We start from the raw sequence: 21,157 nt of genomic DNA, 5'->3' as shown, positions 1-21,157 counted from the left end.
AGGCAGAGGGAGCTCTGGAAGATGGGGCTGTCTGCGGACTTCATTCTCAAAAACGGTCGTGGTGCAGAGGGCTCCCCATCCCTGGACGTTCAGGGATCCGGATGGTGACGGGAGCCCCAGGAAGCCCCTCAGGCTCTTCCATCCCGTGGGATGGGGAGCCCACACGCCGGTGGCAGCCGACACGCCAGTAGGAAGAAGTGGCCCAGAGCGTTAACGGAAAACTTAACTTTATTCCCCATTTACACACGGTGCCTCAATGGGCTACAGCCACCCCACCCCCACAGTCATGGCCTGCCTGCCTCCCTCCCTCCTTCCCCCTCCCTCCCTCCCTCCCTCCTTCCCCCTCCCTCCCACAGCCAGGATCAGCACCAGGTTGAGAAGGACCCCCTAGGCTCCTTGGGGGGCCCCGGGGTGTGCCGGCCCTGGAGCGCAGGCCCACTTCTCCCTACTGGCTGCAGTGACGCTTCCTTCTCCTCCCTGTGACCAAGGAGTCACGCCTTCTCTTTGCAGGCTGTGAGGGGTGAACCAGCCCCACAGCCAAGGCCGGCCTCCCAGACACCCTGAGGTTGGCCCCAGGCAGGGGCATCTTTGCCACAGAGGCAGGACCCTCACACAGAGCCCGCTTCCTGGACTTTGTAGCTGGGGCGGTGGCCGGACCGAGGCCTATTCTCTGAGGAGAGGGGGCCCGTGGAGCCCCCTGCGGCCCCCAACCGCCAGGGCTGGGGATGACTGAGGCAGGAGCGGGACTCTGGGAGAGCCTCCAGGGCAGCAGCCTGTGCTGAGAGGCCAGGAGGAAGGCCAGGCTGGGGAGCTCCTCCTCGTCCTCACTGGACCCATCCACCAGCCCTCGAGTGTCCCTAGCAGGAGGGGCCTCTCTGAGAAGCGGGGCATCTCTGGGGCCCGGTCCAGGGGCGGCACACCTTTGCCCCTCCGGAGGGGCGGGGACCCGTCGGGCCCTGGGTGCAGGGGCCTCCTGTCGTCCGGGACAGAGAGCAAAGGCTCCGGGCCCCGACAATTGTTTCTGTGCTCGGCCATGCCTCTGAAGGTCTTGGCCGTCGGTGTCTGCTGGGCAGGCTTTGTCGCTGACCCCCAGCCCCATCCCGGGACCGGTCTCGTGCTCAGCACTGGGGCCCGACCGGGCCGCGCAGAGACGTGGCGGTGCCTGCACACCCTCCTCCGTATTCAAGGCCGCCAGTCTTTTCTCCACCAGCTGAGGAAAGAGGGGACAGTGACTGGCCAGCATAGGCCAGTGAGACGGGGGCATGGGCCGGTGGCACCGGGGGAGGCAGGGAGGGTGACCCACGAGGCTGTGGCTCTGCTGACATCCCCCTAGTCCCTCCCTCCCTCCCGTCCCAGGCTGCCCATCTTCCATTCCCATTCTCTGCTCTGTGGCCCCCCGACGCTGGCCTCCCCGGTGCTGTGATTCACAAGAAGCAAAGGGGGACAGAGTCATGTGGGTCTCTGTTTTGGGTCCCCTCCTCGGGCTCACCTGGGACCCCACTCCCTCCCCCTGCATCGCCTGGGTCCCCTGCATCCCGCAGCTTGCCTGGAGCCCGTCCTTCCCCGGGCTCACCTCTGCGGGGCTGAGCCCTTCCTCCTGCTCCAGTTTCTCAGCCAGGGCCAGGAGGTCCAGCTGTGGTTCCGAGGACAGCAATTCCGCCAGGAAGCTGGGGTGGATGACTGCCTCCACCTGGGACAGAGGAAAGCGGCTGGGGCCAGACTTGGCAGGGAGCCCCCTGTGAGCCAGGAGGGTCAGCAGGAAATGCGGAAAAGTGAAGACACACCCATCCTTCTCCAGACGGTGGGAGAAGTTTTCACGATACAGTCACTGGCCTCTCTCTCTCTCTCTCTCTCTCACACACACACACAGACATGCATGTGTGCAGACACACACACATTCACACATGTGTGTACACAGAGAGACAAAACCTGGACATGCACACAGACACACCCCCCCCAAAACATACGTGCACTCTCAGACACCAAAGGACATACCCCTAGGCCGACACACACGTGAGCGGACACACAGGACCACATGCAGACATACACAAAGACATCCACACAAGGCACAAATGCACACGCACAGGCCTCTATGCGCACACGCATGGGTATGCACATGCACAAACACACACGAACACACAAACACGATGCTTGGGCATGTGGGCACACACGTCCACGTGTGTACGCACACCTGCGCACACAGCAGTATACACACATGCCTGCACGCACGTGGCAAGTACACAAGGATGCACGCACACATGCGCACACAGCCCGGGAACAAGGAAAGCGCTTAATGCCAAAGGCCTGGGCTCAGCCCCAAACTGGGCGTTGGAGTGCCAGTCCCTGGAATCTTCCAGACACCAGGCTGCGGGCCAGCGCACCTTGGTGATGAAGTCTTCCTGGGAACACAGCTCGTCAATGTAGCTCAGGAGACCCGGGTCCGGGGAGGTCGCGGCCTCGTCCTGCTGTGGCTCCTTTCCGTCCTCTCCCCATTCACCTGCCGGGCCCCCCGGGGCTGAGCGGCCAGGCCCCAGCAGCCCCTCCATGATGTCCACGTACTCTCTCACAGCCTCTGCAGGGATCTCCTTGGGCGCCTTGGTCTGCCGGCGCCGCGGGGGTCGGTGTGGCTGCAGGCGGGAGGGCTGGGCCCTGGAACCCGCCTTCCTGGGAACGCACGCTGAGGCAGAGCGAGAAGGAGGGAGGAGGCGTGAGCGGCTCGGGCAGAGCATCGGGAGGGCAGTGTTAGGGGGACACTGATGTCCCTGGGGGCTGGGTCAGGGCCACCGGAAGCTATGGGCACCGTGGGACTGGCAGAGCGGGGAGGAGGAGTGTCTCACAGCCAGCCACGTGGGCAAGGGCGGACCCCCTGATCCTCCAGGGGTCTCCCCACAGCCCACTTCCCACAGCCCCACTCCCCACTTGGTGCCAGGTCCTCTGACAGGCGTGGGGCGAGGAGTCAAGAAATTCACCAGGTCAATACCCGTCCTGACAAAGGGCAGCTGAGACCCCCGGCTGATCTGGTCAAACGACCAATGTCCCCTTGTGGGAGCAGACACGACCCAGGGACAGAGGCCTTTCCCTGGCCCCCACAGCCATTGGCCACCCGCGGTCATGGGGATGTGGGGGCCTTACCTGGCTGCGGGCCCGCTTCCGCGGCTGGGGTCCCCCGCCGTTCAGGCTTCGGGGGCGCTGGGGGAGGCAGGCCCTGGGCCACCTTCACCCACTGTAACTTCCGCATCTGCATCTCCTCCTCCATCTCGAATTCCATGAACCTGGGGGTGAGGAGGCCCAGGCCGCACTGAGGAGGGGGCCCAGCCCTGGAGCCAGCAGGGCCAGCAGCAGGTCGAGGGACCGGGAGAGGCGGGGCCTTGGAGGGACGGCCGTGGCCCCGGCCACCAAGGAGGAGGCAGGCGGGCTGTCCGGCGCATCGCCTCCACCACCCCCGCAGGGAGTTGAGTCGGAGGGAGTCCGACCCCAGGCGAGGAGGCCTCAGGATCCCCAACCCCGTCCTGAGACCTTCTGGCGGAGCTAGGGGTGGGTCCAGAGCAAGGGAAGGTGGAACCGCCAGGGAGGTGGGGAGGGTGGCCCTCTGGGACAAGCGAGCATCAGCATAGCCAGACCCTGCCCCCGGCCCACTCGCCCAAGAGCCCCGGGCCAGAGAACCTGACTTACTTTCCCGCCATCTCGTAGTAGATCAAGCGGTCAAAGTTGCTTTTGCTCTGCCACTCCTGCACGGCCCGCCGCACTCCCTCTTCCAGCGTCATCTTGGGCTTCAGGCGCGCCAGGGTCCGTAGCACCGGGCTGTAAGGCGTCGGGGTCAGGGGCCGGCTGCAGTCCGGTCACCCCCAGCCTTCCCCGGATCCTCTGGAGCCCGTGTCCCCCACCCAGCATGAACGAGTGCTGGCAGGTGACAGGGGGTGTCGAGGTGTGCAAATCAACCTTCACCACCACCACGGTCACCGCCTCCCACCACACCAGCCCTGGGCTCCGGGCACCAGGCTGACTGTCCACTGACAGGAGCAGGGACGGGGTGGCCTGGGAAGTCAGTCCTTCTGGACTCTGCCTCTTGTAATAATACTTGCGGACATCAAGGTGCCGGGCAATGAGTCCAGCCTCTGCAGGAAATGCCATCACCCCGTGTTCAGGAGGGACCTCAGATGCCAAGGCCAGGCCTGCCCGGTCAGAGCTCCGCAGGAAGGATCCCCCACCCTCACCCCTACACCACCTCTGCTCCCTCCCCTCCAGTTCTGAGGGATCTTCTGGGACAGCGAGGGTGGGGCCCGCACAGGACCTCTGCTGGCCCTGCAAGTCCCAAGTCTCCTCTGCTGGGCTGGTCCCCTGGCCGTGAGATGCCCCAGGCCCGTTATGCATGGAGACCGGATGAGCAAGAGTGCGGCACCCAAACCACAGCCGCTCCTCTGACACCCGGACCCTATCTGCCTGTGAGTCCCCAGCGACTGTCACCGTGATGTCTCTGCGAGGGACAGGTGGGCTGGACAACCCCCCCCCCCCCCCCCACACACACACACCGCCCCAGTGCTAGTTGAGATGCGTGACTGAAAGGTGTCCTGGACCGGAAAGTGCCTTCCTAGAGCAGGGTCCCGGCCCCTGACCTTCCTCCCAGCGGCCCTAGATCACTGCCCTGTGTGCGCGCCCCAAGGTGGGCCTGCGTGAGGGCTGAGGGAGAGCCGAGGCCACTCACATGAGAAAGCAGGAGAGAGCTTCTGCGTCGGGGCTGTGCGGGAGGTGCCTCCGGGCCAGCGACTTGAAGCGCTGCCAGCGCCTGAAGTTCTCGTAAACACTCTTGGGGTTACAGGAGTCCTGGGGTGAGGCCGTGTTCCGGCTCCTGGAAGCTCCGTGAGGCTGTGGCCAGGCGTTGACTGGGGGCACGACGGTGGTCAGCTGCGCGACTGGGGGCTGAGCCGGAGGTGGAAGGCTTGGGGCCAAGCCTCCCTTGCCGGCCTGGGAGCCCCCACGGGCCGAGGCAGGCATGCTGGTCTCCACCGCAGAGGCTGTCACGAAGATGGGTGCGGGACACGCAGCACCCCCACCGAGGGCCCCTGGAGCACTCCAGCTGAGGGGGGCTGGAGTGAGGACGATGGTCTGAGTCTGGGGGGTCAGAGAGCACCCCTGTTCTGACCTGACCTGCACAGTGACATTGCAGGTCCCAGTCCCATTAGGGCCAAGGCCAGCCTCTCCTGCCACCAGCGGAGTCCTGGAGAAAGCTGGCAGCACCAGGGGGCCACCAGGAGGGAATGGCTGGGTCAGGAGGGGCGGCGGGTGCTGCCCCCAGAGTGGCCGGTGGGGGGCGCCGGCAGTGGGTGGGGGGAAGGGCCGTGCCATGAAAGCAGACAGGGAGGCTCCCGGGTCCGTGGCCACATGGCGTCCCAGCACTGCAGATGCTGTGGACAGAAGGAAAGGGCCGGATGGGGTCAGAGAATCCGCAGCCGGGAGGGAGGACCCGGGACACCCTTAGTCCCCGGGAGCAGAGCAGTGAATCCCGTGGCTTTGCGTGAGGGGCATCACAGCAAAAGGTGCAGTTTGCCAGTGTCCCAGAGTCATTTCCATGCTCTGGCCTCCCGCAGGGAACTCCCGCCCCCGCCCCTCCCAGCACGTCATCCTGTCTGCCCAGCAGAGGCCGTTGGGCCAGCACTGCCTCTGAGAACCAGCCACGGACCCCCACACACGACTCTCCAGCCTCACGGGCGGCCTCCCAAGACTCGGGTCTGGGTGGAACCCTGACCTGTGGGAAATGGCCTCAGCAGCCTCCCTGGCCGCTGGAGACCTTCTGCAAGGTCCATCCTAGGCACCTGGAGGGGCCCTGTGAACAGACAGCGTCTGAACCGTTCGGGCCCCTCTCCCGCCAGCCTTCCGGTCCTCGAGGCTCCCGGCGAATCCCACCCTCTACTCCCCGGCCCGGCACAACCGAACAAGAACACTTGACCTGGATCTCTGCCAGGACAGCTCCCCCCAAACCCTGCGGTAAGCCCGTCTCAGAACCATCCACACACCCTGGACATAGGGCCAGCCTGGGACAGCAGCCCAGAACACAGGACAAGAGGAAGCAGGTGGGAACTGCGATTCCTCAAGAGGGGAGCGACCCAGAGCAGCTGAAGAGCCCGAACCCTACCTTGAGGCCACCTGGTGCCACGACCCTGCCGAATCCAAGACAAGGCCTATGAGGCCGGGGGGCACGTGGGCTCAGAGTGACCACCGGCCCAGGTCTCGGGCAGGACACGCCATTGCACACTGGGCCGCACACAGTCCCATGGAACGACGTTCTGGCTAAGACCGGCCTGTGCCGCCCTCATGACACACTCCCACCTCTCCCTGCACCGGGCCCAAGGAGGCGTGTGTCCCCGGAGAGAATCGGCGAGACTGCCGCCATCCTTTCTCCCCACACACAGGGCGTTTCCCCCGACAGGGCCCGACCCACCTCCAAGGAGCCCCTGCCCAACGTCCTAGCAGGTTTCTGCAGACTCCCAGCCTCTCAGCCCCCAGGTCGCTGTCCCTGGGGGTCCAGTGCGCTCCCTTCCTCTACCTAACGCCACCCAAGTGCCCCTGGCCGGTGTCACATTTGAATCCCAAGGGCTTCAGGGGTGGCCTGGCCCCTGACACGTCCAACCCAAGCCAAAGACTCACCTCCTTGGAAAGCCATCCGCACAGGCAGAGGACGCTGCCGCCTGGCAGCCTCCACAGTGACAAAAGTCAGGTCCGGGCCCCACACGGTGAGCTGCTGCAGGCGAGACACTCAAGACCCAAGCCAAGGCCAGGAAAGTTTGAATCTAAACAGGGTGAGAATGCATGACCTCATGACATTCTGTGGCGGGGGAGGGGCGGAGGGCCCCTGCCCTGGCTGGCGGTGGGGAGACATTCCAAGAGTCAGGCTCTGGTAGGTGGGCCAGAACCCCAAGTTCCTTTCGAAGGATAAAGGGACAGCACAATCAGGGAGCGCCTTTCCAGGCAGTTCAGACACTGTTTTCCAGATTCACCGCATCGCGGTGTGACCCAGTGCTCCTCTGGTTCGATGTTGTATCCCGCAACCTCGGTTTGTGTCCCTCCACCCGCTCTGCTTCCTACTGGCTCTTGACTTATTCAACAGGGGCTGGACTTCCTGTACAAAAGCCAGAACAGATATGCTGATGAGCACATGGGTCCTTAAGGCCACGTGGAAATGAGGGTTTCAAACCAGCTCGGTGTCAGCAGATCCCGTAGGTTTGCTCACACCTCGTTCTCCAGCCTCGGGTGCTCCTGTGCCCAGTGCCCTGCGGAGCTCGGAGCCGAGCAGATCCAGCAGCACCGGCCTTACTAGGGTCCCTTTCTCTGGAAAGCCCCGGTGTCTCACAGAGAGAGTTCGTGCACCCTACCATGCGCGACCAGAAATCACGATGTCCTGTTCCTCGGCGTATTGTGTTGCTGTTTGATATGGATTTCTAACCTCTTTCACTACCTTAGTGGAAACGTTCTAACGAGCAATACCTTTGGTTCAAAGTCACACTGTGCATAGTAGACTGCGCAGGGACGCCTTTTCCTCCCACCTCTTCCTCCTGGCAACCCGGCCCCCTTTCTCCCAGGAACCCAGTGTTACCTTTGTCCTTTAGATCTTTGGAGAGATGGCATTGTGCCTCAAAAAGTAAATGTACGCTCTTCGTTTCTCTGGTTGAACGTTGATACAGGTCCCAAAATGTGTGTGGATATGCACAGTGATTGTTCTTGTCCTGGTAATGCGGCTCCTCTCCTCCTTTCTGGAGGGTGGATGCCCAGAAGAAGTGCTACAGTCCTCCTAAATTCGAAGGGCCCCATCCAATAAGGCTGGCCAATTTTAGCAAATAACAATAATAAACACTCAATTAAATTAGAATCACAGATAAACATGGAATCGACGTTTCCAAGAATTGTGTCCCATAAAATATTTGAGATATACTTTTCTTATATAAAAAAAAAAAAAGATTTAGGGCGCCTGGGTGGCTCAGTGTGTTAAGCTGCTGCCTTCGGCTCAGGTCATGATCTCAGTGTCCTGGGATGGAGCCCCACATCGGGCTCTCTGCTCAGCGGGGAGCCTGCTTCCTCCTCTCTCTCTGCCTGCCTCTCTGTCTACTTGTGATCTCTCTCTGTCAAATAAATAAATAAAATATTTTTAAAAAAAGATTTATTTATTGGGATGCCTGGGTGACTCAGTTGGTTAGGCGGCTTGCTTTCGGCTCAGGTCATGATCCCAGCATCCTGGGATCAAGTCCCGCACCGGGCTCCTTGCTCAGCAGGAAGCCTGCTTCTCTTTCTGCCTCTGTTTGCCACTCTGTCTGCCTGTGCTCACTCCGACAAAAAAAGAAAAAAAAAAAAAGAAAAAAAAAGTTTTATTTATTTATTTGACAGATCACAAGTAGGCAGAGAGGTAGAGAATGAAGAGAGGGGGAAGCAGGCTCCCTAGTGAGCAGAGAGCCCGATGCGGGGCTCGATCCCAGGACCCTGGGATCATGACCTGAAGCAAAGGCAGATGCTTGAACCCACTGAGCCATCCAGGCACCCCTTGATATATACCTTTAATGCAGATTTTTCCCCCTTTACCTAATTTTGCATTTGGGTGGGATTCTGCATTTTATCTGACATCTCTACCAAAAATGTGTAACGTATCCAGTTATTATTAGTCACTTTCCTGTGTGAAAAAGATCTTGGATATGAACACTCCAGAGTGCTATCTTGGCTTCACTGCAGAGCTCATTTGTGTGTACACACACACACACACCCACACACACCCACAGAGTGTCTGCAGGCTCTTGGAAGGATTTGGAATTTGGAAGAGCCATCATATATCAGTGAGTGTCCAGGCTTAGTGGGGGTGAGGACAGGAAGAAGGCATAGGAGATCTTCCCCTTTCTTATTGCAAAGGGGCATAGAAAGACCCGATAGCCCTGGTTTTTTGAGCCGTTACAGTCACTACTCGTGAAAGGGATGTGCCCCTTGAGACCAAGCCTCCTGGGGTATCCACTCCTATCCATTTCCCACTCACACAACCAGCTTCCTCTAAGGGCTGGCCGGCCACTCTGAGCCTGGAAGCCCTGCAATGGGCATGCAAACCGCAGACGCTCGTTCTTTGGAATCCAGGCTCACACTGAATGTGGCCCCATGCACGTGGGAGTCATGGCAGCACCCCCTTTAAAATCTCATGGACTCCTCTTCAGGTTTCACGTCAATGTCAGTTTACTGGGAACACCATGATGCCAAGGAGCATTGGTGTTTTCTTTGTGAGAAGAGAGGGCTCTTAGGAAATGGGCCAAGGGTGATGAGGGCTGAGAACTTCAGAGGCCGAAGCCAGACGTCTGGCTAGGGAGACAAGCCCCATTCCCACCGCCAGGACGGCGGAGTTCCTAGGACAGCAGGGTGCTGGGGAAGGAAAGGGAGCTTTAGAACCGTGGCTGCACTCTCTGAACAGGAACTCTTTTTGGTGAAGGCGCTGAAACAGTTCCTTGCCTGGCCGCACGCCCCGCGAAGGAAAGTGGACTCCAAAGTCACAAGGTTCTCGCTCCTGGCTCAGATGTAGGATCTGAAGGAGCCTTCTCGGGGCCACTGATTCAAACCTGGCACTGTGGAAAAAGCATCTCGTCTCAATGCTGCAACCATTTCTGTACCGCTTCCAAATCCTACAGCCCAGGAGCAGATGGAATCAAATTCGCCCAAAGGCAGTTTGGGAAGACGGGTCGTGGCAGGCGGCACCAGAGAGCCTTCGCGGGCTGGTCTCTGAGCCTGCCTGCAGGGACTGCTGAGAGCCAGCCGTCTCTGGACAGGGCTCCCGGGTCGGCGGAAACAGCCCTCCCCTGGCCACGGACTGGAAGGAGATGGGGTGATTGAAGCTTCTTCCAAAAATGTCACAAGGTCAGGGCAGTCCGTCGCCCCTTTTCCCACGCGCACTGAAGTTCTCGGATATTCCAGAAGAGGAGGGAGCCAGAGCCAAGCTGCGGCCATGCCGCCCGCTCCATCACCTGCACCAGGCGCGGTGACCCACGGCGGAAGACGCGCCTTGCGAGGCAAGCTGTGTGGACGCTCCCAGGCACTGAGCAGCGCCGCCAGGAAACGTGCTGTGGACAGGCTGTGCCCGGGGGACAGTCTGCGGATGGAGTCGGGGAGGATGGCGCCGAGTGTTCCCCGGGTCTGAGTTCTCCGCCAGAACTGTGCTTCCATGGAACCTTGCGGGGCGCAGGGGCTCCGGCGGGCGCGGAGGGCGCAGAAAGGCGGGAAAGAGCAGCAGATGCGCAGTCCGGACGGAGCTGGTCGGCCGCGGGGCCCTCGGGCTTCGGAGGCCCCTGTCCCAGGTGGTTCGCAAGGTCGCGTCCGAGGCCAGGGAGTGCACGTCTGCGACGTCAGGGCCGTGAGCGCTCACTTCCCACGCGCTGGCTTGAAGGCAGGAGCACCACAAGGAGTGCGGGACGGCAGTCGTCCCCGTGCAGCCCGCGGCTCCGGGACCCATTGCTTCCAGCCTCTCCTGCAGGGCTCTCGGGCCGGGTTGGGCTTGCCCCGCGCGCGCCCACGCAGGCGCAGGCCCACGTCGTCGCGCGCACGCGCACGCGCCCGCGTACCCCTCCCGAGGGGCGGGGCTGCACGTCTCCCGGACCCTCCCCCGCAACGGCTCCCAGCTTCCGTTGAGGCTGCCCGCGGGAGAAGGCGCGCCTGCGCGGGCTCGGGGGCGGGGTCGCTAACGGTCCTGCGGCCGGGGGCGGGGCCGCGCGTGGCCACCTGGTGCTGGCGCGAGCTGGGCTTGATGCGGGCGCGCGCTCCCGGGCGTGCAGGGCTGGCGGCCCGCGGTCCGTGGTGTTCCTGCTTCGCCTTGTGTGCGCCCTTGAGGAGTGGCCCGCGGGGACCGGAGTCCCGGCCGACCCGTGTCTGAGCCTCGCGGCATGCTGAGGTGCGTCGCGCAGACCCTCGGGCGGGCTCTTTGCACCCTGACCTTGTAGGGTGAGTGCGGTTCCTGCGAGTTTCCTGTGGGGCCCTTGTGAGGCGGCGGGTTTGGGGTGCGGACGATCTGGCGTCCACACTGGGGGACCTGGGGTCCGGGCGGCCCGTAGGTCTGGGGTCGGTGTCGGGGGTTTGGGCTACCGGGGACCGTGCTGGGGGACTTGGGGGTCTGTGCTCTGGTGTTTGGGGAGCCAGGGGCCCGCGGGGCTGGGTTCTGCACTGGGTCTGGCGTATGGGGGGCCGAGGGCTTGGGGTCTGTGCTCGGGGATTCGGGGTCTGCCTTCGGGCATCTGGGGTCCCGGGGACAGGAGGGTCTGGCTTCCGTGCTCGGGGATAGTGGGGTCTGAGTTCGGGTGTCCAGGACACTCAGGGCCGCCGGGGTCTGGGGTCCGCGCTTGCGGGTCCGGGGTACTGGGGGCCCACGGGTCCGGGGTCTCGTCCGGGGCTCTGGGGTCCAGGCTTCGCACTGGTCACCTCCGCGTCCCGGGGCCTGGTGTGTGGAGCGGGTCGGCGGCGATTCGGGGTGGTGGCTCCGGTGTGAGTGTAGGCGCTGTGGCGAGGTGCGTGCAGCGCGGGTGGGCTGATGGAGGAGCGAAGCGAAAACCAGGGACGGCCGGAGGTCCCCATTGGTCCGCGGAATTTACAGAGAAGAGGGTGGCAGCTGTGTGATTGCTGGGAAATCGGTGCTGCACCTCCGTCCCGTGGTTCCGATCAAGAGTGTGTGTGTGTGTGTGTGTGTGTGTGTGTGTTTGAATCTGTTACACACTTTTGGGGAGAGCTGGTTCTGCCTGTGAAGGCTTGGCCAGCCCCCTGCTGCGTGTTCATTTGGGACTTAAGGCGGTGTATGCTCGCATTCTGGGACTGAAGGGACTGTGTGGGGATGTTTCTAGTGCAAGATGTATGTCTGTGTGTTGGCGGGTTGTTGAGATTCTGCACTTGTTTGGGGGTTCGTGGTGTGTATCAGGAAATGTGGTTTATGGGTCTTGGTGGTCTCTGGTGGATTGTAGAACTTGGTGGCCGTGGGTGGTTTTGTGCCTGTCCTATAGGAGTCTCCTGGGATTATGTTTAATGAATTGCTAGTGTGAGGTTTATTTGCGTTTTTAGATGGTAGGAATCTGACTGGGATATCCTCATGTGTGGGTTGGTGAGGTCTATGTGGCTATTTGGGGCTCACAGGGAGCCCTGAGTGTGTTTTTCTGAGGGTGAGGGCAGTTAAGTTTACTGAGAGGGCTGGAGTTGTAATTCAAGGTGTTTGAGTAACGCGTTTGTGATTTAGGACTTTGGGAATGTCTGTGTCTGGGTGTGAGCCCTGTGAATGTTGGCAGGTGGTGTGTAATGTCAGGTTTGGAAGGGTTATTATTTTTGGCATAGCGTCTGTTTAAATATTTTCTGTGGAAATGAGTAAAGGAAACCCTATTTACTAGGGACGTGGAAGCTTCAGGCACTACCACTCACTCCCATTTGTAGAGCCAGTCGGAAAAAGCGTTCCTGACTACTCCAGCAGTGGACGATCTTTCTCCTTGCCCAGCAGCTGCCCAGCGAATGAAAAGCTGCCCCCAACCTCAACTCTTGATCTTCCCCAGTGAACTTTGGTTCAGACCCCCACCTCCCAGCTTACCCCTTTCCTCTCTAACAACAAGCCCCTCTCCTTTGTTCTCTGCCCTGCCTACTCTTTGTCGTAGTTACCGTGTTCCAAATTGCACTTCCTCTGCTGGTCCTGAATGAAGTCATTCTGCTGGGAAACTGACTGGCTATTTTATTTTTAAGGTTGACATTTTGATGTCATCATCCATTCCAGATGGATCCTCTGTGCATTCAGGGCACACTGTCTGGTCCATGCATTTTTTTGGTGATTTTCAGGAGCTGTGAGCACATATCTGGGGGTGTAAGGGCAAGTGTGTGACTTCCGGGATTGGTGGTGTGTCCCATACGTGCAAATGAATGGGTTGGTGTGTGAATGGTGAGTGGGTAAGCTGCAGACTTATTCTGTGTTCTGGAAGATGGTGGAGTTATTGAGTATTTGAGAGTGATTATGTGTATGTGGGTAACGTGGAGCTTCATGTGTGTTTGGGGGTATAAGGTGGTATGTTTTCATATTTGAAGCATGCTGGGTAATTTGGGGTATATTGGGGGTATGAGAAATGTGTGTTTGTTTGTGTTCATGGATCATGGCAGGTGGGATAAATATGTTTATGGCACATATTTGCATTTTTCATTAGAGGATTATGAGCACATATCTGGGAGTACTTTTGTACTGATACAGTAATGAGATACGTTTATACAGGGGAGTTGGATTTTATTTGCATGTACTGGGGGTATGGAATATGGTTTTGTGAGTATTAAGGAAATGTGGACGTTTGAAATCCTTTTTAAATTGGGTCCTGAGGGCGCCTGGGTGGCTCAGTGGGTTGAGCCGCTGCCTTCGGCTCAGGTCATGGTCCCAGGGTCCTGGGATCGAGTCCTGCATCGGGCTCTCTGCTCAGCAGGGAGCCTGCTTCCTCCTCTCTCTCTCTCTGCCTGCCTCTCTGCCTACTTGTAATCTCTGTCAAATAAATAAATAAATCTTAAAAAAAAAAAAAAAGATAAATTGGGACCTGAAAGGGTTTTACATGTATTAATATATGATGTGCTAGAGATGTTTCCTTGTGTTGTAGGAGTGTTTACGGGTTTGTGTTTCCATTTAGCAGCACGTGGGTGAATTATATATAAGGTGATTCATAGGATTTGGGGTTGTCAGGAATAGTCAAAGTGATTTTCTTTGGAGTATGCTCGGGTTTTTGTACACTTTTTGGAATGTCTGGGGATTGTGGTGGTAACATTGTATTCTAGAAATGTGAGGATGGTGTATAGTGTTTTGGGTAATGGCTATTTGGAGATTGGGGGAGTGGATGTGTGTTTGTGTTCATGGGTGTGTAAGGGTCATGAGTGTAGGGTACAAGGGCTGTTGGTGTTTTGAGTACATCTGAGTGTGAAGGGTGTATGTATATTCATGGCTAGTCTGTGAGTATGTATGTTTGTGGGTTTAGGGATCCACTTCTGTAACTTCTGAATGTAATGGTTGAAGAAGTCGGTGGGGTTGCTTATATGCATGCTTTCAGTGTTTGTGGGGGTATTCTTTTATGGATTGGGTAAGTTAGGTTGATTGTGGCTGTGTGTGTATTTGGGTTCATTGGTGGCTTAGGAGGTATGTATTCTACAAAATGCGGATGTTCGGTGTGTCTATTTGGAAACAGTGTGTGTAGGTTGTGTGTGTTTTCAGAAACTGTAGAGTGTGTGCATTTTAGAGGTGTGAGATTGTGGGAGTATTTTTGGGTGGTTCATGAAGCAACTGTATATGTGGTATATTTTGAGAGCCTGTCCTTTTAGGCTATTTATTGTAAGCTTGTGGGTAACATGTTAGCTGTTTGTTTGTGTGTGGGCATGTGTGTATAGAGTTGTAGGCATGGCATGTGAGTATCTGAGGTGGGTAGGATTTTTTCTGTAAAAATCTAGTTAGTAAGAAGAGGTTTATATGTGTATTCAGGGTGCAGCTAGCAACTGTATGTGTTTAGGTGTATGGAAGACTGTACATTCCGGACATACGTAGTGTGTTTCTGTTTGTTCAGGGTAAGAGTTCAGGGTATTAGTTGGGGTACCAGTGGACTGTGTGCACATGTTCCTATGAAAGGGGATAAGGTGTGATGGAACTGGCTTGTAGTAGCTTGGGATAGTTAATGGTGCATATCTCTTCCTAGTTCTGTGACTGGAGGTGGAATTAGTCATGCCGAGAATATTAACACCAGGTGAATTGCTAAATGATACAGATTAATGCTTTACCACCTACCCCTAAGGAGCATCTTAGGAAGCATTCGCCAGTATTTACCACTGGTGTGTGTGGCTGTGGTGTGTGTGAAGCAAGGATATTCAGGCATTGGTGGGTATGTTTATGGAGTCTCTACATGAACTGTTTGCAGGGCATCTGTGGCTATAGTCTTTGTATGTGTGCCTGGTCATTGTGAATGACCATGTTGCTCCTAATTGGTTCATCCATTCTTTGGGGCCAAAGAATATCCCCATTAATGTTAGTGATTTGGGGCTTCTTCTTATTTAAAAGAAATTATTTATTTGACAGACAGAGATCTCAAGTAGGCAGAAAGGCAGGCAGAGAGCGAGAGGGGAAAGCTCACTCCCTGCTGAGCAGAGAGCCGATGCAGGGCTGGATCCCAGGATCCTGGGATCATGACCTGAGCCGAAGGCAGAGGCTTTAACCCACTGAGCCACCCAGGCACCTCTTGGCTTCTCCTTATGCAGAAGGATTCAGGGATGTATGCTGTACAGTTGGATGCTCCTTCAACATTCATGTTATCTTGTAGCCCCTATTACCCCATTACCTGATTCTCACACACTAAGCCAGTACTCCTCCTGACCTTAATCATCTCAGGGTTAGACACCAGGCAACAAGAGACAACCCCTATGGCCTAAAACCCACCAGAACTGTTCAAGCCAGGCAATCCTAAACTGTTTATTCCGCCCTGCTTTGCCTTTCCTATGGACTCTCCGGTAAAGGGTCTGGCTTAGGCTTCCTCCTTACTCCTGTTTCTGCCTTGTGCCCAAACCTGGTGTTTCCCTGGGACTGTACATGGTATGCTGTGCCCTCCTGTTTGGAGAAATGCAAGTAATGAATGCTGCTTTCAGTGGCATTGGTGCTCCATGTCATCATTCAGTCACCTCTATAAATTAAATGCTGGGTATGATTTTAGAACAATTTGCACAACCAGCAGCATGACTCCGTGTTCAGTAGAGGGGGCTTACCTCTGCACTGCTGTCAGCTTCCCAACTGGTATTTCCACACAGCTGGTTCTTCCCGAGAAGGCACTACCAGCTCTTGGCACAGTTGTACTTGGATGCTCCCACATTGTGCCATGTCCTCTGTGTGCTGCCTTGGCATTCCAACTAAAATTTTTATAGCATCTTAAAGGTGGTATAGTGTAGGTCTGCAGGGGCCATAATTCCCTACTTCATGCCTTCCTCAGGAGGGTTGATCTCATCAGCCTTTTTCCTGAGACCTACAGGACTAGCTTCTGGGCTGGGGACCCCGGGGGTTACTAAAATGATGGGCTAACATCCAAGGCAGAGGATTTTCCCAAATGTGAGCAAGGGGAGTCTTCCTCCACTAGACTGTGTTGGGAATGGGTCTGATCATCTAAGCCAATAGCATTGATTCAGAAGTAGGCTACTGGTTTTTTCCATGGTTATTGAAGTATAATTGACTCAGAACATTGCTTAAGATGTATGGTGTGATGCTTTGGTACACTTAGACATTGTAAAATGATTGTTACAAGAGGATTAATGAACACCTCCATCACTTCACATCATTTTTCAATAGTTAAACCATTTAAGATCTACTTCTTAGCAATGTAATATCGTTAAACATAGTCACTGTGTTGTAAATTAGGTCCCCAGAACTTACTTGTCTTATAAATGAAAGGTTATGTCTTTGACCAACATTGTCCTGTTTTCCCGCTCTCTGGCTTCTGGCAATCACAACGATTCTGCTCGGTTTCCATGAGTTTAGCTTATTTACATTCCCTGTCTAAATGAAATCATATGGTATTTGTCTGTCTCTGACTCAGTTCGCTTAGTGTAGTGCCCTCAAAGTCTATCCATATTGTTGTAAATGGCAGAATTTCTTTCTCTTTCATGGCTGAATATTCCAGTGTGTGTGTAATTATCTGTGTATCTGTTGATGGGCACTTGGGTTGTTTACATATCTTGGCTGTTGAGAAAGCTGCAGTGAATATGAGAGCGGAGCTATCTTTTTGATGAGGTGATTTCATTCCTTTTGGAGGTAAACCCAGAAGTGGGATTGCTGGATCGTATGGTAGTGCTATTTTAAAAAAATTTTTGAGGAACATTCATATTCTTCCCCATAGTGGCTGTACCAGTGTACATTACCACCAATGGTGCACGGGCTTCCCTTTTCTCCATTTGTTATCTCTTATCTTTTTGATGATAGCCATTCTAACAGGCATGAGGTGATATCTCAGTGTGGTGTTTTTCCTCTTCCAACTTTTATTTAAATTCTAGTTATCTAACACATAATGTAATATTGGTTTCAGAAGCAGAATTTAGTGATTCATTACATACATGTAACACCCAGGGCTCTTCATAACAAGTGTCCTCCTTAATACCTGTCACTTCTCACTATGTTTTTAATTTTCATTTCACTGATGATTATTGATATTGAGCATCTTTTCATATACCTAGGAGTCATTTGCATGTCTTTAAAAAAAAACAAAACTGTGTGTTTAGGTCCTTTAACCATTTTTAATTGGATTATTTTCGGGGGGAGGTTTGTTACTGAGTCTTATGAATTCCTTATGTATTTGGAGTAGTAACCCTTTTCACTATAGGTTCTCTTTCCATTTAGTTGAATGTTTCTTCGCTTAAGCAGTAATGTTTAGTTTGACGTCCATTTTTTAAAAAAGATTTCATTTATTTATTTGGCAGACAGAGATCACAAGTAGGCACAGAGGCGGGCAGAGGGAGAGGGAGAAGCAGGCTCCCCGCTTGAGCAGAGAGCCCGATGCGGGGCTCGATTCCAGGACCCCGAGATCACGACCTGAGCCGAAGGCAGAGGCTTTAACCCACTGAGCCACCCAGGCGCCCCTTGTTTATGATTTTGTTGCTGGTTTTGGTGTTGTATTAAAAAGCTTGTTGCCAAAACTGATGTCAAGATGATTTTTTCCCTGTGGTTTCTTCTAGGAGTTTTGCAGTTTCAGATCTTGTGTTTAAATCTTTAATCTATTTCTAGTTAATTTTTGTGAGTGGAGTAAGGTAGGGACCCAACTTGATTCTTCTGCATGTGATTATCCAGTTTTTCCAACACTATTTATTGAAGACACTGTCCTTCCCCCAGTGAGTATTCTTGGCTCCCGTATCAAATATTCATTGACTTTGTATTCATGGGTTTATTTCTGGGATATTTACTCTGTTCTGTTAGACTGTGTGTCTTTTTTTAATGCCAGTACCGTACTGTTCTGATTCTTGTAATTTTGTAATAAAGTTGGAAATGAGGAAGTTTGATACCCCCTGCTTTATTCTTTGTCCATATTGCATTGGCTATTTGTGGTCTTCTCTGACTTTGTACAAATTGTAGGATTTTTTCCCTATTTGTGAAAAATGCCATTGAGATTTTGATAGGGTTTGCATTGAAAATAGAATGGGGGGCACCTGGGTGGCTCAGTGGGTTGAGCCTCTGTCTTCGGCTCAGGTCATGATCTCAGGGTCCTGGGATGGAGCCCCGCATTGGGCTCTCTGCTCAGCAGGGAGCCTGCTTCCCCCTCTCTCTCTGCCTGCCTCTGTGCCTACTTGTGATCTCTGTCTGTCAAATACAGAAATAAAATGTTATTTTTTTTAAAAAAAGGAAAATAGAATGGCCTTGGGTAGTGTGGATATTTTAATAATGTTAATTCTCCTGATCCATGAAAGATGGCATATCTTTCCATTTGTTTGTCTCTTCCGATTCTTTCACCAAAATCTTACTTTTTAAAAAAAGATTTTATTTATTTGACAGAGATCGCAAGTAGGCGGAGAGGCAGGCAGAGAGAGAGGGGGAAGTAGGCTTCCTGCTGAGCAGAAAGCTCAATCCCAGGATCCTGGGATCATGACCTGAGCCAAAGGCAGAGGCTTAACCCACTGAGCCACCCTGGTGCCTCAAAATCTTACTGTCTTAAGTGTTTAGATCTTTCTTCTCTTTAGTTAAATTTATTCCTAAGTATTTTATTGTTTTTGTTGCTATTGCAAGTGAAATTCTTTTTGATTTCTTTTTCAGATGTTTGGTTGCGAGTGTATAGAAGCATAACTGAATCTGAAATCTTGATTTTTTGTATCCTGTAACTTTACCGAATTTATCAGTACCGTTTGTTGGTGGTGTCTTTAGGATTATCTGTATTTAAGATCGTATCATCTACAAACATAGTTTTACTTCTTCCTTCTGATTTGCGTGCCTTTTATTTCTCATTTTGCTTGATCACTCTGGCTAGGATTTCTAATACTTTATTGAATAGAACTGGGGAGAGTAGACATTCTTGTCTTGATCTTGGAGGAAACCTTTCGGGATTCACCATTGAGTACAAAGTTAGCCATGGGCTTGTCATAAATGGCCTTTATTCCCAATGTGGTTTTTTAAAAATTTTTATTTTTTATAAACCTATATTTTTATCCCCAGGGGTACACGTCTGTGAATCGCCAGGTTTACACACTTCACAGCACTCCCCTTAGCACATACCCTCCCCAATGTCCATAACCCCACCCCCCTCTCCCAACCCTCCTCCCCCCAGCAACCCTCAGTTTGTTTTGTGAGATTACGAGTCACTTGTGGTTTGTCTCCCTCCCAGTCCCATCTTGTTTCATTGATTCTTCTCCTACCCCCTTAACCCCCCACGTAGCCTCTCCACTTCCTCATATCAGGGAGATCATATGATAGTTGTCTTTCTCCGATTGACTTATTTCACTAAGCATGATACCCTCTAGTTCCATCCACGTTGTCGCAAATGGCAAGATTTCATTTCTTTTGATGGCTGCATAGTATTCCATTGTGTATATATACCACCTCTTCTTGATCCATTCATCTGTGGACGGACATCTAGGTTCTTTCCAGAGTTTGGCTATTGTAGACATTGCTGCTATAAACATTCGGATGCACGTGCCCCTTCGGATCACTACAGTTGTATCTTTAGGGTACATACCCAGTAGTGCAATTGCTGGGTCATAGGGTAGTTCTATTTTGCACATTTTTAGGAACCTCCATGCTGTTTTCCAGAGTGGTTGCACCAGCTTGCATTCCCACCAAGAGCGTAGGAGGGTTCCCCTTTCTCCGCATCCTCGCCAGCATCTGTCATTTCCTGACTTGTTGATTTTTAGCCATTCTGACTGGTGTGAGGTGATATCTCATTGTGGTTTTGATTTGTATTTCCCTGATGCCGAGTGATACGGAGCACTTTTTCATGTGTCTGTTGGCCATCTGGATGTCTTTGCAGAAATGTCTGTTCATGTCTTCTGCCCATTTCTTGATTGGATTATTTGTTCTTTGGGTGTTGAGTTTGCTAAGTTCTTTATAGATTTTGGACACTAGCCCTTTATCTGATATGTCGTTTGCAAATATCTTCTCCCATTGTGTCAGTTGTCTTTTGGTTTTGTTAACGGTTTCCTTTGCCGTGCTAAAGCTTTTGATCTTGACGAAATCCCAGTAGTTCATTTTTGCCCTTGCTTCTGTGGTCTTTGGCGATGTTCCTAGGAAGATGTTTCTGCGGCTGCGGTTGAAGAGGTTGCCGCCTGTGTTCTCAAGGATTTTGATGGATTCCTTTCTCACACTGAGGTCCTTTATCCATTTTGAGTCTATTTTCCTGTGTGGTGTAAGGAAATGGTCCAATTTGATTTTTCTGCATGTGGCTGTCCAATTTTCCCAACACCATGTATTGAAGAGGCTGTCTTTTTTCCATTCAACATTCTTTCCTGCTTTGTCAAAGATTAGTTGACCATAGAGTTGAGGGTCTATTTATGGGCTCTCCATTCTGTTCCATCGATCTGTCCAGAAATCCCGCCACGGGACTTGCCGCCTGCGCCACCGCTGTGGTTCCTGTGTGCACACCGTGGCCAGTGCCCCCACCCACCCTCATCCGTGCCCCATGTCCATCCTCACTGGAATTGGGCGGATCTCCCACTGGCCCTCCCAGCTCGGTGATCCCGATGGCACCGGAAGACACTCCTGCTACCACGAGCCCGAGGCCCAGAGCCCATCTCCTCAGGCCCCGCACAGGGAGCCCTGCAGGAGCTGAGGACCCCCCGCCCAGTCGGACCCGTGGCAGAAGCTTCGGGGAGGCAGAGGGAGCTCCGGAAGATGGGGCTGTCTGCGGACTTCATTCTCAAAAACGGTCGTGGTGCAGAGGGCTCCCCATCCCTGGACGTTCAGGGATCCGGATGGTGACGGGAGCCCCAGGAAGCCCCTCAGGCTCTTCCATCCCGTGGGATGGGGAGCCCACACGCCGGTGGCAGCCGACACGCCAGTAGGAAGAAGTGGCCCAGAGCGTTAACGGAAAACTTAACTTTATTCCCCATTTACACACGGTGCCTCAATGGGCTACAGCCACCCCACCCCCACAGTCATGGCCTGCCTGCCTCCCTCCCTCCTTCCCCCTCCCTCCCTCCCTCCCTCCTTCCCCCTCCCTCC

At 54.3% G+C, this 21,157-nt stretch overlaps 1 protein-coding gene across 2 annotated transcripts; it reads right to left on the bottom strand.

The window, feature by feature from the left end:
- Positions 1-351: 351 nt before the first annotated feature.
- LOC131812181 (NUT family member 2G-like) lies at positions 352-8,126 on the bottom strand. 2 transcript variants are annotated; one of them, XM_059141280.1, is made up of 8 exons: positions 7,589-8,126; positions 6,643-7,114; positions 4,703-5,402; positions 3,673-3,801; positions 3,133-3,272; positions 2,382-2,677; positions 1,574-1,690; positions 352-1,210 (listed from the first exon to the last, which is right to left on the bottom strand). In XM_059141280.1, the coding sequence occupies exons 2-8, from the start codon at positions 6,656-6,658 to the stop codon at positions 446-448; spliced, it is 2,163 nt and encodes a 720-aa protein (XP_058997263.1). In that variant the 5' UTR covers positions 6,659-7,114; positions 7,589-8,126; the 3' UTR covers positions 352-445. The 2 variants fall into 2 exon arrangements, with proteins under 2 accessions (XP_058997263.1, XP_058997262.1); XM_059141279.1 differs by having other exon boundaries at positions 6,643-6,785.
- Between the last annotated feature and the right edge of the window lie 13,031 nt (positions 8,127-21,157).

This window comes from Mustela lutreola, chromosome 12 (genome assembly GCF_030435805.1).
Source record: "Mustela lutreola isolate mMusLut2 chromosome 12, mMusLut2.pri, whole genome shotgun sequence".
Classification (NCBI taxonomy): Eukaryota; Metazoa; Chordata; class Mammalia; order Carnivora; family Mustelidae; genus Mustela; species Mustela lutreola.
The sequence above is the reverse complement of the archived record's forward strand: the minus strand, read 5'-3'. Positions and strand labels throughout refer to the sequence as shown.